Source organism: Struthio camelus, chromosome 19, assembly GCF_040807025.1.
Source record: "Struthio camelus isolate bStrCam1 chromosome 19, bStrCam1.hap1, whole genome shotgun sequence".
In the NCBI taxonomy this organism is placed as follows: Eukaryota; Metazoa; Chordata; class Aves; order Struthioniformes; family Struthionidae; genus Struthio; species Struthio camelus.
The window spans coordinates 8,561,616-8,578,884 of record NC_090960.1 but is presented as its reverse complement, the minus strand read 5'-3'; the positions used below and the strand labels follow the sequence as shown (position 1 = coordinate 8,578,884).

The 17,269-nt window shown below is 46.7% G+C and overlaps 1 protein-coding gene across 3 annotated transcripts in view; it reads right to left on the bottom strand.

Annotated features, from left to right (window-relative positions):
• MYO15B (myosin XVB) overlaps window positions 1-10,116 on the bottom strand; it is a 29,661-nt gene extending 19,545 nt beyond the window's left edge. Inside the window, exons 1-11 of one of the 3 annotated variants that reach the window (XM_068914146.1) lie at window positions 10,100-10,116; window positions 8,359-8,433; window positions 6,042-6,099; window positions 4,787-4,917; window positions 4,593-4,688; window positions 2,338-2,573; window positions 2,075-2,253; window positions 1,275-1,347; window positions 634-840; window positions 444-523; window positions 134-231 (exon numbers count right to left, since the gene is read on the bottom strand). In XM_068914146.1, the coding sequence (XP_068770247.1) occupies window positions 134-231; window positions 444-523; window positions 634-840; window positions 1,275-1,347; window positions 2,075-2,253; window positions 2,338-2,573; window positions 4,593-4,688; window positions 4,787-4,917; window positions 6,042-6,099; window positions 8,359-8,361 (1,161 nt within the window). In that variant the 5' untranslated portion in view covers window positions 8,362-8,433; window positions 10,100-10,116. Of the gene's footprint in view, window positions 1-133; window positions 232-443; window positions 524-633; window positions 841-1,274; window positions 1,348-2,074; window positions 2,254-2,337; window positions 2,574-4,592; window positions 4,689-4,786; window positions 4,918-6,041; window positions 6,100-8,358; window positions 8,437-8,944; window positions 9,045-10,099 lie in introns of those variants that run through there. The other 2 variants (XM_068914144.1, XM_068914145.1) reach the window with 2 other exon arrangements.
• Window positions 10,117-17,269: the final 7,153 nt, after the last annotated feature.

Sequence of the window (17,269 nt, the reverse complement as noted above, 5' to 3'; positions counted from 1 at the left end):
GCCATCCAAACGCTTATCTGAGCTGAAGAAAGGCAGAGTGAGCAGGCAGACTGAGGCATGCTTGAGGAGGGAGTCACAGGGAGAGGAGAGCTGCAAAGAGACAGGAGGGAAAAGGGAACAGCAAGGGACTTACCGGTACCCTGGAACCTTGATGCAGCACAGGGCTGAAGAGATCATCCACATAGTGATCCAAGCCCACAGGAGTCCCCAGGTCATCTCTGAATCTTGCATCTAAGAGCAGAGAGAAGTGTGGTGACAAGATAGGTAAGGAACATCCCCCTGTTTCCAGTGCCTATTAAACAGCCGTGTTTTGGAGTAGAACCCCCCTCACTTTTACTTTTCATCAAGAAGAGTCAACCATTCTTTTCCTTCTACCCTAGTTCCCTGGCTTGAGCTCATCTGACCCTTCCCAGTGCTATCCACAGTCCTGGACAGGAGCTCACCTGTGTAGAGGTGGTTGAAGTCTGGGGGTAGACTGGGTGGTGGGAAGGCTGGGGCCTGGATGCCTGGAGCAGGGGGGATCCTGTTGAAGGCAAAAATGAGATGAGGACAGCACAGAGTGATGTGAGAAGAGATGGGCCCCCTGGGTAGCAGGGCCAGGAGCGATGGAGCAAGGAGGATGAGGTGACTCACGGATCCGGGATAGAGTTCTGAAGGAAGCTTCTGCCCTGTTCAGGGGTGATGGGGTATGTGACTGAGGATTGAGAGGGGCTGCTGGGGCTCCTGGCCTCCTCCATCTCTCCAATGAGGTCCAGCACAAAGTCACAACCCAGCAGATCCTGCCACGTGGTGCCAGTGAACATGGAGACAGACCACCCTCGAGGGCTCTTATCACAGCCCCTGGCAACCAGGGAAAGGAAGGAGAGAGAAGATGGCAGGGTAGGCATGGGGGAAGAGAGAGAAAGGGAAAAACTGCATTCAATTTCCTCTTGCCTTATCTATCCTGGCCTAGGTCTTTAAGCTTCTGGGTGTGAACCAGCAATTAATGCACAAGGTTAGGAAGAAACTAGAATTGCTTAAGATTTGTCCAATTTTTGCATCTTTTCTCTGAAGCAGCTCTGATAGATCGTATTCATGAGTTCCCTGCTCCTAGAGAAACCTGCAGTCTGTGCACACATATGGAAGGGAGACGGAAAGAGCATATGCTGGGAGAGTGGAAGGAGTGGCTATTCCATATCTGGCTGTACTATCTGTAGCCTGCAGCCCTGACCAATCTGAACCTTTAAGGGGGTCTTTTTCATAGCCCCAGATCTTCTCCCATCCTCTGGCAGTACCTTGCATTCAGGAGCCAGCCTGCATACCGCTCCCCGGTCATCCAGGACTCCACTTCAGCTGAGAACTTCTCCTCTAGCCCAGAAAAGAAAGAGTCAGTGCCCACAGCCCCTGGCAACACCTAAGCAACTCCTAGGCTCTGGAGAGCACAGGCAGAGCCCAGCTGAAAAGCCTCACACACTCTTGAGGGGGTGCATAAGGACTGAAAGCAAATGCAGGGCTCTGCATGAGCACATTCCCATCTATAATGACTGTTTCATGGTGCATCTCAAAGCATTTCCAATCCAACAGCTGAAAGTCTTCACAGTATTCTGGCTTGTCTGGGCCATCACTCCCCTCACTAACAAGCCGGAGGAGGGATGCCCTGTACTCAATTTGCAGAGTTTCTGAGCATTCAGGAGGCAGCATGAGACAATGTTTGGAAGGGGAGAAAGGCTCAGAAAGTCTGTAACAAAGGCAGTGGCTGCTGCTACAGGGGCTATGCAGTAATGGCTAACAGAAAAACTAGACCCAGAGAGATGCACCATCAGGACAGCAACCTCTGCTGAGATGGGCCCTGACTCGGAAGAATCCCATCACTCAGGATGCCTGAGTAGCAGGTCTGAGCTGAGCAAGCTCAGGTTTCAGGGAGTTGGGGTCTGAATTCAGATGTTCCTATCCTCAGTGGCTGCACCAGCCAGAAGCATTCGGTCTTCTGATCACTCTTCACCAAGCTGATGGAAGTATTTTCTGAATGCTGATTTTTGTGCTGGAGGAGTTGTTGGGGACCAGGAGATGGTGGAAGGGCAGAAGTATGAGTTACCATTAAAGGTATGGACATCCAGCACCATCTTTCCTCTCCTCTGGTTCGCAGTCCACTCCAGCTGAGTGGGAGGGTAGGCCCGGGAGGCTGCTGGGTCAACCTCTGTGTGCTGTGCTGCTGTCAAGATCTTGCGCTGGCAAACAGCATTGTAGCCTTCCATGCCATGGTCTGACACAAATCTGGGAAAAGGCAGCTGCCTTTAGCACATTGCTCATCTCTCTCAACCCTAATCAAAGCATAACCAGCCCTTTCCTCCTCCTTACTTCAGTAATGGCTTCTCCAGCACTGGTGAAGGAGCAAAGGAGCTCAGCAAGGTTGTCATCAGGACCCAGGCTCGCCGGCTCTGCTCCACGTCTGGGTTCTTCCATGTCTGGCTGACCACCTGACTGAGGATTTCGTCACGCAGAGCCGGGTTATTCAAACCTCTCCCAGCAATGTAGTTGCCCAGAAGCACCTCCTGCCAGCCATGGAGGTTCTTGTCACCAATGAACCGCAAAATCTAGAAGGATCCAGGGTAAAAAAAGAGAGCTTTAGCTGCAAAGCTCTGGCCTAAACCATGCCGCAAGGTGACCTCAAAACTCTGGGTTGTAGACACCAGGGTGTTTGTGACCCTAGGAAAAGTAATCAACATTCAGATCTTGATCTGTGCTCAGTATTCAGGGACCACCTAATTTCTGGGGAATTTGGGAGGCAGTGTTCATAGGGATAGGACTCTGACTAAGTGTCAGGACTTCTTCAGTCTATTCTTATTCTGCCTCTGACTCATAATTTGCTCTTGGGCAAAACAATTCCCCTTCTTTGGGGATCAGAGCTCAGACACATGAGCCAGTTACCATGGGCTATTTCTTCCTGTATCTGAACCCAAAGGCTGCCTAGCTGTAAAATTATGAAAAATAAATTGATTCAAAGCTGATCTCTGTGAAACGCTCAGAGAACTAGACATGAAGAAAGGCAGTCTAACAGCTGAATGTTAAAAGACTTTGGTGTATTTAATATTATACCAAGTAGCATGAGATATGTTATGCTCAACCAACTCACTTAAGCAGTGATTCAGCTTCTTTGCTTATGTATATCAGCATCATAGGTATACTTGTAATTTATATTTCTCACCCTTAGGTACAGAATGATTTATTTTCAGCCTCTACAATTCAATATGTCATTAGATTAAAATTCTTCTAAAATGTGCTTTGGAAAGGACATTTATGCGTAATGGTCTATTTTTTCTGGAAGAACAACACTTCTTAAAATCTCTGGCTGAAGGCAGTAGGGGTGTCAGAGACTCACTGAGAAAAATCAGAGATGGTAGCTGTTTAATTATTTATGGAATTCTTTGTAGTAAGTCCCTGTGTACTGCAGCCTTTGCTGAAAAAATAGCTGTATATATGTATATATGATTAGCAATGGAGAAAAATGATATTTAATCTTCAGGAAAAATAATAGTAATCTGCTTAAACACAATCCTATTCACAAGGTTTCAGTGAAACTTGTGTTCCCCTACAATCGAGATCATTGGGACAAAGCAAAAAATGTGGTTTAGGTATTACATTTCCTAGACAGCTTATTTTAATTACATGCCCAAAAGGATTAACAGATCTACTTACAAATTCTCTGAAGACTCATTCTATTTTCAGAGAGTAAGCATCATCATTTTTAAGAAGAAATGTACTTTTCACATCCACAGAGAAGAGGGCTGGACCCTCCTTATACAGGAGACTCAGCTTGTGCCTTCGCAGGACAATTGCTATCGATACCTTCATGATACAGTAGCACAAAGCCATGCTGACCCAGGATATAATGGTGTCTCTCATTACATCAACACTACAGAAATAGGGTGTGGTTCCAGGTGTAGTTTTCTTGATGACAAAGTCCCTGCCTGTGGCCACTTGTTCCAGCCTCTATACCACAGGTCACTGTCCCCTGTTGTGTACTGACACAACAGTACATCTGTGATACAGCTAGTATCTTATAGCTATAAACCAGATCATGGAAAAGACCTGGGTTAAATAAACCTTTTTCTGACCGAGGTACAGGAATAAGTGCTTGAGGGAGGGAAGAGACAGATCTCCTTTATACCATGTTATATATTAATACTGTGAAACAAAAGCTAAGCAGTCTAATTCCTATACACTCTGCCAAGTTCTCAGACTATACCAGTAAGCAATTCACTTGGATTCCAGTCCTGCTCTCACTTGAATCAGTAGCAAAACTCCTACTGAGACTGCCTTTTACCTTTTAAGTCTTACTTAGGTACTCACTGAAGATAACACTTACCCTTCTAGGGCTGGTCTATGCCCCGCCAAAAACACAGAAACCCTACGGGGCTGCATGCGATCTCTGCTAGACAATTCCAACACCTAGAAGGAGCTGGAGTTTGTTCTGCTCTCCTAGCACACCACATATTGTAAGAACAGTAATAACTACTATGCGTTTCAGCTTCGTATTGTATGAAGGCATCAAAGCGTTCTCCTATGTCCACCTGTTCTTCCACAAGGCCCTGGTCAAGGAAAAAGTCTCTCACCAGTTTGTTGATCTCAAGCACAGTCTCCTCGTATTCAGTTTCCAGACGGGTTAAGGGGTGCTGCAGGGGCTGACCAGGGGCAGGGAAATCGGTCTTCTACAAGGAAACAAAAGGGCATTAGTACTTGGTGTTACCAGAACTAGCATGTCCTCCCTCTAGGGAAGCAATGGGGAAATACGAAAAAAGGTTCCCACCTGGAAGTGTGACTTGATGAAGGAGGAGAAGGGATAGCTGTTGATGGCAGGTGGAAGGGAAAGGTCATCTTTGACCTTGACCTCTGGAGGCAATGCCTCAGTTATCTGGTTGGTTTGTGCTTGATACTGACCTTCAAGAGAAAGAAGTCCGGCGCTGTGGCAGTCAGAAATGCAGCCAGAGCATATCTGACTTGCAGTGCAACATGTGGCTATTCCATGTATCTACCTTTGCCTGAGCATCTGTACTAGCCCCCTTGGTACCAGAGATACCCACTGCATCCCTGCTGCCCCCAACCTCCCACCAGGTACGTCCTCATGACCTTGAGACTACAAGGCCTAACTTCAGTGGGGAGCTTCTACAGCTGTGATCTTTCACACTCTTATGCCTGGGTAACACCCAGAGGACAGTCAATATCTGGCATTTCAATTTTGTTATGCAGAGCTTACAGGACAGGAAACACTGAGGCTACTCAGAGATACTGCTGGCAACAGCAGTACTGCCCAGTTAACAAATAAATTACAATGAGGCATCGGATAAAGAATTTATCATGAATAATAGAGGAGGAAACATCTTTCTGAATGAAGAGATTTCTCAGTGCAGCACAGCTTCTGCTGCACTCCTCTATATCCAAACCAATATACCCCATGATGCCCTCCCTCCCCCTCTCTGTTTACATCCCATCAGCATGAATTTCCAGCAGCTTCAATCCAGTTCGTCCCCCGAGCTCCTAGACCAGCTGACAGTTCTTCAAGGGGTATGCCATGAAGTATGGAGTATTAGGGAATCCAGCACAGTCTGCTCCAGCTCACAAAGTTCTTCCGACTGATTATTGCCTACTATTGTATTATATAGAAGGCCAAAGACATGGCCGTCATTTTATCAGGTGCTGTACCAACCTATCAAGGAGGCAAATCCTGCCTCAACACATTTGCAACTGAATTATATACATTGTACAAAAAGTTACAGAGGAAATGAAACTGTGAATAACTTCTTGCTCAAGATAGGTCAAGAGCTGAGCAAATAATTTTGATTTATTTTTTCAAATCACCAAAATACCATCAAAGAAAACAAAAACATACACATACACAGCATCCATTTGCCTTTATCATAATTACATTGCAATGGTAATAAAAGAAATACGGCCCAGATGAGAGACAGCAGGTAGAACAGGCACACGCTTAATCTCCTGCTAGAAAACAAGATAATAAAATAAAACAGTGCAGGAGAGGGAAGGAAGGAAGGAGGGTTACTAACCTTCAGCTAAGTGCAAGAGGGCCGCAAGATCTGCAGGGATCTCCAGCAGTCCTACATCCTGTGGAGAGAGTGAGCAAGTCAGCCACTGGGGTACTAGAAGCAGAAATTTCCTGCCATTGAAACACTGGCTAAACCTGGAGGCTGCTTTACTGAGACCGGGTAAAGCCACCTTTGAAAAGCTGGCCGTAACAAGGCCAGCTTGCTGAGTATCTGAACAACAATAATGATTTCTGCATGTTGCATGTTCAGAAAGGTTACAAATAAGGAAGTATCACATTAAAGCAAGTATCTGAGCTGGGTCAGCAAAACAAGGAAAGGTGAATAATTTCTGCCAAGAGCAATTACCACAGGGGGAAGAGACAGGCACACTGATTTTCTTTGACTCATTTCTCATTACTCACAGGCTTTTCATTTTGCAAGGAAGAGACTGTGGTTTAAGAATAAGTGCCATTTCCTCCTGTTCCTTTATCTGCTATTCTTAATTTTTCAGAGTGCTAAAGAGTGCTACAGCATAAATAGAGAGAGATCTGATTCCATTTTTTGATGGACCACTATTTTGGAGTTTCCTAAGGAAGCTCAGATTTTCACCAGGGTAATTCAGATGAGAATCTGCAGAGAACCGTGATTTTTCACTGTTTTGCACCTTGCACGATGCATATATTTGTGCAACGTAGGAAGTAAATGGGCCATAACATATCAAAACCAGTGTCTGCATATAATGTAAGACCAAAGATAATTGTGCCCTGGAGCCTTGACCTGAGACTGCTGCTTCATATTGGTCCCAGTTCAGGGTAGGTCTCTTGCTGGCCAGGGAGCCTTACTTATTTCTGACAAGACTACTCAGATGAAGAAGCTACCTAACAGAGTAAAAGGATCAGAACCTTTGCTTTTTTGTTTCTTTGTTTTTTTAAGATCTGCATAATAAAGCCGTTACTCATCAACACACCATTCTGACATTTCTCTCTAAATAACCTCTCAGCAATTATTAATAGATTCACAGCTTTTCTGATCAGTTTGATTTTGCTCATCATAAAGTCTTTGATTTTAAAACGAGCTTCTTAATGGGGCAGCATTCAGGACGTGGACTGTGAAATTCCACACTGCTGGATCCAAACCTGAGAAATTAGGTGATATTTTAAGAGCACCCATAGGGGTACTACTATTGCCTTTACTGGCAAATCCACACAAAATTGTGAGTGATGAAGTGTTGACCCAGCTTTCCTTGTTACACACATCATAGCAAACGCATGCTGTCTAAACGCACAAGTAATGACATTAGTTAGCAGTGTTACGTTAATAATTGATATAGGCTACTCTTGTATACGACTAATGGCTTATGCATTTATATTACTATAAAGCATTCAACATCTACAACATCTTCTGTAAATACATTTGCCCAGATCTGCCTCATTCCTACCCTTCGCAGCTGAGCATGTTCCTCTTCCTCCCAGATGCAATGAACAGATTCTAGTGCAACAAACGAACACTGTATTCTTCCTCAGGACCACTTTAGGATGCCTGGCTATGCCCAGTGATTGGGAAACACTGACCTACTAAGAGAGCTATACAGGTAGAAGGCTCTTTATACCAGACTAAACTGCATCCTTACTGCTGGGTTTTCAGCATACATGTGGGCTCTCTCCAAGGGCAACCCTAAGATGCTACTGTCTCAACCCAACACCCAAACAACAACAAGAAAGATGGAAGTAAAAGAGGAGGCCTAGAGTGAAACTCCTAGGCTTCCAGTAGCTATTAATAAATAAAAAAGGAAATCCCAAACCAAGTTTGAGGAAAAGTTTTAAAATTCCTAGCGGAAAATGCAGCACCAGAACACAGGCATGCTTTGTTATTTGCATAATTTCAGCAGCATCAGGTTTACATTATCCCCAATCTTTGTGTTCCTGCAAAGTGTTGAGCTCTCCCAGCTTCCACAACAGGGTGGGAATGAAACAGGCCCTACTACAAATAGGGACGTTCAGAGAGCAGAACTAAATAACTTATTAGCCCAGTCGGTCCCCTCCTCGGGGATCCACAGCACGAACAAAATGGCAAGAGCCTCATTTTGGCAGGTCAGGCAGAAAGGTTCCTAGAAGATGCTGAGTCATTTGGATGTTCCCATTCTGCACACTTTTATCCAGAATCTACGATGCTTAAGAATGTTTCCAGAGCTCAGCACTGCTGTTCTTTCATTTCACAGGCACCCCAGGGAATTCCCATCCATCAGTGCCTTGAGCTGAGGAGGCACAGGGGGCAGAGGAACACCCCGAGAGACTGGCTTGTTTCGTCTCAAACTGCCCAGGACTACTTGTCTACTTACCATTCCTGGGCTGGGACCTTTCTCCTTGTCGCCACTGGCCAGGGACCTCCTCCTTCGTTTCCCTTCCTCAAACTCCTGCTGTTAGGAGATAGGAGAGGGGGGAGAAAGATGTATATAAGACCAGCTACTTCTGGGAGCAGACACTGTGGACAAGCAGGAGCTGGTGTCTTGCTCCAGCAGATAAAATGACAAAACAGCCGCAGTGCCTTCTTAGGACTCACCACACAGAACAGGAAGGTGATGCTCAGGCAAAGCCCTTAGTTTTGCTCAAGCACCATCTGCCCTGCACACCACAATCCAAGAGCAGCAGCCTTTGCCACCTGCCCAGCATCTCCACCACACCTTTCCTCCCTTGCCTGGCATTCAACGCATCAGGACAAAAGCAATAGCACACACAAGCTGTCGGAAACATTCACCTGCCTCCTCCAGCACCAGAGAATGTGATAATGCAGCCTGAACAGGATCTAGGAGGTTGTCCATGAAGAGGGACCTCTTTAGAGGGGGTGGGAGGGACAAAAGGAGTCAAACTGTCTTGCAGCACTACCCTTTCCCATCCATTCTACTGTCCCATAGCCTCACCACTCACCTGCTGCCTGCTCCAAGGTAGAAAAGGAGGGTCTCGGTCTCTCCTTCTCTTTCTCCTGCTCGTCTGTGTTGCAGAATGGTATGACTAGATGGGATGTTATGAGGGTTGGGCTGAGAAAGACAGTAGGCATGCTAAAGTCCAAAGGGCAGGGCTGTGGGGAGGGAGGAAAGGGGGAAGAGGACTCTGTCTCTCCAGCAGGTGAACTTTGAGAGCTTTACTGTTGCTACTGTATGTACTGTGGCTTCAGCAAGCAAACACTGGAGAAACAGAAACAGGTTCAAAAGAGCAGTGCTGCCGTGGTTACCTGGGACAGAGACAAGCTGGATCCTATCCAAGCAGGAAGGGGCAGGAGAAGGAACAGGAAGACATGCTGCTCTGGGCACTGCATGGCAGAAGGCACCTCCGCAAAGTCGTCCAACATCATTGACCTGAACTCTCTTCCCCGTACTTTGCTAGTCCTGCCAGCAGCTGCATTGCTTTCCTCCTTCCCTACCTTGCGAAGCTGCCAGCTACAGGTACACTAGCTTCTACCATGAGTGGTCTAATTTCCTATTTTCCATTTTATTTTTAGCAGCTTGTGCAACACTTTTGACAGAATCGTGGCGCTCTCCTGCAGACAGTTTTCCATCTTCCCAAACCACTGCCATCCTATTCTCACTCCAACTGTGGACCTTGTTGATTTCCAAAAGGACTCCAGCAGCCTGAAGCAGCTGTAGGAGGTCAGTGAAGGATCACAGTGGGCAGAAGAAATCTTGCATTTCAGTTACTATTGGAGATATTGCCCAGAAATTAAACTGGGCAACTGCAAGAGCAGGATGAACGACTCACTACAGCTTGAGCAGAACCACAGATCTGGAGCCCAGAGCTGGAACAGACTCGTGTCTTGCGTGGGGCAACCTCGAGAAGCTCACACACATGGAAGTACTGCCTTTGCCAATTCCGTACCTTGTTTCCAGAGAGAAGGCTCCAGCCTTAGTGATTGTTTCTTTTGACTACATTTATCTCAGTCAGAGAGTGAAAGGCAGTTTCACCACATTCATTGACTCATTTCCAATAAACTGTCTTGAAGGCCAGCCCTGCCTCACCCACTCAGCAGCTCTCTACCTAGGGCAGAAATAGCTCTTGCAGAACAAGTCCTGTGAACAGGGCTGTTACCTGGCAATACTTCCTCCTTTGGACAAAGGGCCTGGAGATTAAAACCGTGGTCTTAAATTGTATCAAAGTTTTCTTCAGCCTCCTGTATTGCTTCCTAAACGGTTGTGCAAAGAGAAGAATTGCAAATGAGAAGGAAATGTCGACAAGTTTGGGCAAACTGTGGAATCAGTTCAAGGGCGTGGGCCAAACATAAGGTTAACATAAACAGCCAATCTGGATGTGGTATTCCCTTGTTAAGCCTGGTCTTAATTAGGAACTGCCTCCACAGCCTCACTGGGCTCCAGTGAGCTCCAGCCATTCCAGTAAGGGTTCATCCAACCGGATTCCCCACCCAGGGGCCTGGCCAGGCACGTCCTCACCTTGTCATCCTAAGCAAGGACAAGGGCTGGACCTTGCCTGACCTTTGACTCCTGACCTTGCCTGGTAGCCACGGAAGTGAGCCTGAATGATCGTGACTTTTTCCTGGAGGATGCGGAGGCGCCTGCGGCGGAGGAGGCGTCGGAAGTTCCGCTGGAGGGTAATGACGGCCCAGCTCTGTCTCTGGTTCCACCATCTCTCCAGTAGCTGCCTGGCCTTCTCCTTCAGGAATACCTGGGCAAAGGGAGCAGCTGCTGATCCACAAGGAAGCTGCCAGCTTCTCTAAGGAGTGATCAGTAACAACAAGCTGCTGGCTTGCCTCCTTGGAGCCTTTATGGCCTATAAGATCCTCTGCTAAAGGAAGTGCATGGCCTTCCATTAGGGAGGGCAGGAGGCTTAGGCACAGGAGACAGGGTGGAAGTATTTGTGGAGGACAGCTCAGGAGCAGGCTGTCAGGAAGCGATATCAGTTAACAGACAGGGAAGTAGGAAACCTAGGCCTCCATCAAGGAACACTAGCTGGATAAAGGAGTTGGCCATGCTACTACAACAGCCTGGAGCCAGCGTTTCCTGTTTTTCCATCCAAGACACTAAAAAAAATCTCTCCTTCATACCAAAGACAAGAAGCAAAGCAAAAGGGAGGAAGAGGCATGCAATGCTTCCCCTCTCTAGGCAGAAGGGCTGAGGTGCTCACTCTCCATTGATACCCAACGAATATATGGCTGGAACTGTGGGATTGAGACACTCTGTAGGCAGCACCTTTGTTACTCCAATCTGATAGAGTTCTGAGGGGTTTCCCACCACGTGAGACAACACTGCTGCACAGCCTTCCCTCTCCTCCAAGCAGTCACGTCCTCTCGCAGCCAGGAATCCATACCTGGAAAACGGTACGTTGATATAGGGGAAGCCAGGGCTCTACCTATAGTCACCAAAGAACAAATCTTGATGTGCTGATAAGTCCACCCGGGCCCTTGAGTGGAATCACAAGCCAATAAACCACTCTACCTGGCTAGGAAGTTCTGGAATGGAAAACGGACTGGGTATCCCTCTTTTCTAATGTGGATGGCCTCCAGTATCCCAGAATGCCTCAGCTGACAAGTGACATACTCCACATCAAAGATATTTGACAGCTGTGGACATAAGGCAGAAGAGAAAATGGAAAAAGGGAGGAGAAAGAAAAAAGAAAGGAAACAGGGCTGGGTGCTTAGAAAGGGGCTCCTTCTATTATCCTATCCTCAGGTAGATCCTGCCATTGTCTGCAGGGACAGGACACGCTACCCCTCATATCCTCTGGGTGCCCAGCTGACACTGGCTTCTTATCTTCTAGCATGTGGTCAGCTCACACAGCCACAGAGGTGGGCATGGGACAGAGAAAGGGGAAGAAAAGTCTCAGCTGTGGACTGAAAAAATAGAAGTTCAAACCCCAACTGCAGCAGGCAAGCGGCTGGAGAGGACTATAGTACTTCTGCTGCTCAGGATGCTGCCTTACCTTTTGGGGATTAGGGGTGATGCACCGAATGAAGAAGGCATGGCTCCTGCAAAGCAGAAGAAAGGAAGACCCTTTTACCAACCTGTTCTCTGTGCTGACCTGGGAAGATTTCACAGAGCCTCCACCTTTCCAAGACACCTTTCTCCAGCACACAACACCATCCTCTCTTTCTGTCCCAGCAGCTCACAAGCAGTCCCTGCTCAAGCACCCACTCCAATCCATCCGAAAATAATCAAGGAGGGGAAGCTTCTGGGTGCAGCAATCAGCCCAAAGCAGGGATAGCACTGTAACAGCATCTCTCACCTCCTCAGCTTGGCTGTGAGTTCCTGCAGAGACTGCTGGAATTTGGACACCAATGTGGAGGCCTGAGGCTTGAGTCCTTTCCCTCTGGCCCCTAGCTCCCTTTGCTGACTGTAGGCAGCCTTAGCCTTTTGGAAAATGTGAGACACCAACTGGAAAGACACAAAGGAACAACCAAAACTCCCTCAGCTACATGGAAAGAACAGTCTCTTCTATTGTAACTGGAGGATCATTCTCTCTTGCCCCCAGCACTGCCAGGGCCCCAGCTGCATCCTGAGGCAGTCTATAAGTTTTATATGTAAAATGCATCAATTGCAGCCAAAGAAGGAATTGCTGAATTCCCATGTGCCCTTCAGTAGAACAAATCTTCTCACAGTTTCTCCAGGCTCTCCCCAAACCTGATCAGGCTCTTTCTGCTTCTCATATGAAAGACATGAGGGGCTTGTTAGGTGCCTGAAGCAGAGATCCTCATCCACTGCAGTACCTCAAGGCGGCTCTGAGAGAAGATATCCAGCACCTCTGGACGCAGCTGGTCACGGTTTTTAGTAAGAAACCTGTGGACCTGCAAAGGCAAAGCCCGATTTAATGCACAGTACAGATCAACAAACCAGACAGGCAAACGCCTCTCCCACACACACCTTGACTTGGGACAGATAGCTGGAGAGGGGGCTGGGGGTAAGTGCTAGAGACTGAGGCTTGCTGGTCCTGCCGCCACCAAGAGTGGAGAGAAAAGTGCTTGCTGCTTGTAGGAGGGATTGCTCCTTTTTCCCCTCGCAGTGGAAGACGTGGCCAGACAGGCTCTGATGCCTCTCTTTGTCCCCTTCAGCAGCACCAGCTTTCCTGGCTTTCCAGGGCTCTTACATGAGCAAAAAGTAAATAATCCCAGTTACCTACTTTGCTTCTGCCCAGAGCCAGCCCTGGTTGTCTCACCTCACTCCTGATACACTGACACTCTAGAGGGATGTACAGTTACAAAGAGAGGGTTTTGTCCACAGCATTTGGAGCTGGTCCATCAGGACCCCCACACCCACAGCATGCTTCCACCCTGGCCCACAGCTCAGAGCTCCCTGCCAGCCCACAGAGCTTACCTGATAGGTGATGGGGCCTGCAAAGTGCTGCACAGTGAAGACTGGCAGAGGTAGCTTGGGCTTGGTGTACCATGGGCTGTTTCTGTGATGGTAATGACACTTCTGGAGGAAAGTGTGGTCAGTGGCCTGAAAAGGAAACGACAAGCATGTTTCCTGCTGCTGCAGCATATTCTGCGGGTCAAAAGGCCACTGTTAAAGTGAAGGTAGAAACACATAATACCCCTGTAAACACACCCCTGTTAATGGGTGAAACTACCCTGCCATATCCATCCTGTAAGAGGGATCAGATAAGAAGAGTTCCTCACCTGAGGCAGTGAAGTCTGGTCATCCAGGATACGCAAGATGCCATGGGGTTTTGCAGAAATGAAATCGAGGCATGACTCATTGTACATCTTGGAAATAGGAATCCAAGCTAACTGCTCTTGGCTATATTCCTCCTGCATGTTAAAGATCAACCAGTCAAATGCAGCCATGAAAACAAGAACAAATTCAAGGAGTTAGCAAACAGATTTGGTTCACTCTTCCGGAAGCTAGTGTTTCCCTGCTGTTAGAAACCCGCCTAGAATTATCTACTCTTGTCTTACGAAACTTCTTTTCAATCTACCAGTGATTTTCCTAATTTAAAGGAGGTAGGCTTCTGGTTGGAATAAGATAAAGGGAATTATGAAAGCCAACAAGTCTGATAAATACACTTCTATTTCCAGGAGCTTGTGAAGTTGTGAGTAAAATGCTACATCGAATCTACCAGAACGGGCTTTAAGAGTACCAACGGAGGTTTGGGGTCCCTGATCCTGACCAAGTTGCTTATAAAATCTGTAAGAGGGAGAAGGCACTAACAATCTCTCTTTCTCTTAATTTACTACAAAATTAGTAAAAGGTAATATCCAGCTTGCTTTGGATGAGGATCCTGTGAGTACTGCTTAACAGGGCCAAGTCCATTCAGTTTCATTCTTCCCCATTAAAGGACACTCTCCAGCTGCTGCTGCCTCAGCTCATTCCATATGTGCTGCCCCCCATCTGCTGTCATGAGTTCCATTTACCTCCTCTTGGGCAATGACAGCCTGGCTGAAAAAATGCTGGAGATGCTCATTGGCAAAGTTGATGCAGAGCTGCTCTAAGCTGTTCACCCCTAGATCCTGCAAAGACAAAAAGGCATCATACTTCCAACCTGCAGCCTCCTAGAAGGCTTTGCCTTTTGGGTATAACACACAGCACCAGTTAGTACTGATCTGAGCCCCCAGCCCAGGCAGCTTGTTCTAATCAATAAGTTGTAATGAACCCGAGAAATCCAGAACATCTTATGTCTGGTTTGCAAGCTCTCAGCCTGGTTTATTGACTAGGCTGAACAGCAAGAGGCAAAGCAAGCTGTGAAGGAGTACAAAGAAAGAGAGATATACTATTGGATGCACACCCCCACCTATATGCACACCATCATTCTCAGCATGCACCAGTTCAAGCACAGACTTTAAAATGAATCCTAAGCATAAATCTCACAGGCCTTGGCAAGCATGTTGCCACACTCCTGCTCTGCATGTTATTCATTGTTCAGAAGTTTGGGAAGCCCCCAGAAGCTCACTGAGGCAGGAACATGGGTCTATGCATGCCACAAGGGGACTTATTCCTGACAGGGTTGCATGTAGAGTTCTCAAACCTCAATTTCAAAAGGTCTCACCTGCAAGGCCTTTGCTCACAAAAATCCCTGCATCTCTCCTGTCCATGGCCTGATCGAAAACATACTGGATCAGCACAAATTTCTTCAGAAACCTCAGTGGATTCTGGACTAACTCTTACTCAGGCTAGGAACCCTAACTCAGGCTAAAGCACATGAAAAAAATACATTTGAATAGACAGTGTGAACATATTTCCAACTTCATTCAAGTCTTCAGGAACAAATGGGAACAGTTAGATTAAAATTCTATCAAAAATGTTTTTGTTATCTATGTTAGGAGTAGCACCAGCAACAAATAAAATGTGATTCATTAAGAGCTACCTCATTCAGCTCCCTTCAGCAGCATATTTATATCAGAAATTCTGCTGGGTTTGGTCCACAAAAACAGGTTAGTGAATGATCTGGCTCCCTGAGCTACTGCAGAGCAGCAAAACACAGGCTGTAGGGAAAGGACTCCTACCTGCTTTTTACAGGAATATGTTTATGGGTAAACGTTCTATGAAACTTTGGGGGATTTTGTCAAATCTTCTTCATATAGGAATAGAATCATGGAGTCAAAATCGCCAGGTGTCCTGTTAACATCACAAATAACCTCTTTGATTTCTAAACTCCAGCGCACTGGCTGAAACCACAGTTTTGATCTGTGTTCAATACAGTACGTCAGTTAATACAATGGGTCAGATTCACATTTTGACTGTAAGTGCTAGTTTGGTCCAATTTTAACCCAAATCATTTTCCTCTTCCTTAGAAGGACAAATCCAAAGCCAGGTATGCGTACTATTTGTGCAGCACCATACTGGTCACTTTAGGCAAAGGTATGAAACAGGCAAGGCCGAGATGGTAGGAGCACCAGAAACCATTCTCACCATTTGAGGCTAGGTTTTTAACTGCCTACATCAGTTAAGACTCCACCTACACACCAATCCACCCAGTTGTATGTGCCTTAGGATTCTACCTATGCCGTAAGTCATGGGCTCCTCCAGCTGGCAATTCATGGCAAGAACCTATAGTAACTGTGTTAAATCACCTCCTGAAGGAGCCCTTTTCACTGCTTCTGAAGGAGAAGTACCCCCTGCCCCAACACAGGCACTTAACTTACATGGAACCAATACTGTCTCCTTTCTGCAAAGACACATTAGATTGCCTCCCATCTCTGGCAGTGACTGAGAATTAGCGCACACACTTGCAGCCCATAAAATATGAAAGGAATGCAAAAAGTAACCTCAAAACCATATATGTCCACAATGCCCACAGTGCAGTCTGTTTCCGAGGGAGCCAACCACTCATTGATCCTCAGCAACAGCCATTCAAAGAGAAGGTAATACAGAGTCTTTGCAATGGAGTCCCTGAGTGGGAGAGGGGAGTAAAGAGTTACAGCAGAGACGGCACCCTTGGGTGCATCTCACCAACCCAGACAAACAGCAGCAGGAACTACCTGGCATCAGTGGCTCCTTCTACAGACAGAGGGGTGACGATCCGATCATAAGACATCACCTGGACACATAGGAAGAGCTGGGATTTACTGTTATTATCTTGCAAATATACCTCTTTTTTGGAAATCCACAAGAAAATCAGCCTAGCTTAATACAGGGTTTTCCTTTTGGCCTCAGAATTTCCCCAGGTGCCACAATGGCAAAAAAAAAAATCTGCTACTTTACAATCTCTTCACCCTGACAGAGCTGCCTTGAGGGGTTCAGCCCATCCTTCCTGATCCAGCATAGGAACCATTTTGCAGCATTTTATTTCTGCAGTTACTTCCCAGATTTTGGACCCTGCAAGATGGCAGCCCTTATGCTGACAGAGCATGTCATCCCTCAGGATGAATGAAAAAGGGGCACAGAGGTACTCACAGTGACCCGGTGAGTGATAGCACTTTGCAGAAGATCTGCTGAGATGCTCAACAAATTGGCCACAATCCGAATCTCAGTATCACTGGCAATGGCTGCATGTTCAAGTGATCCTTTCTAAATAATGGAGAAGAACAGTAGATTCAACTGTGGACTGAATACCAGACACCAGATAAAACTAATACCCTTGACAGCATCTCAACAGCATAGAGACAGGTCACATCCTGGGCAAAACACCACCATCTAGGTTCACTTTGGCTCCCCAAACAGCTGCCCAAGCTCTAATGACCCTTGGTTGCCTCCCATCTTCTGTCCCTGCCTAGGTCAGTCTGGAACCTCACATCCAAGGAACAGGACGGTCTTCAGATGATACCACGTTCAGTCAAGAATAACATCCCTGGACGCATCACATGGGACAACT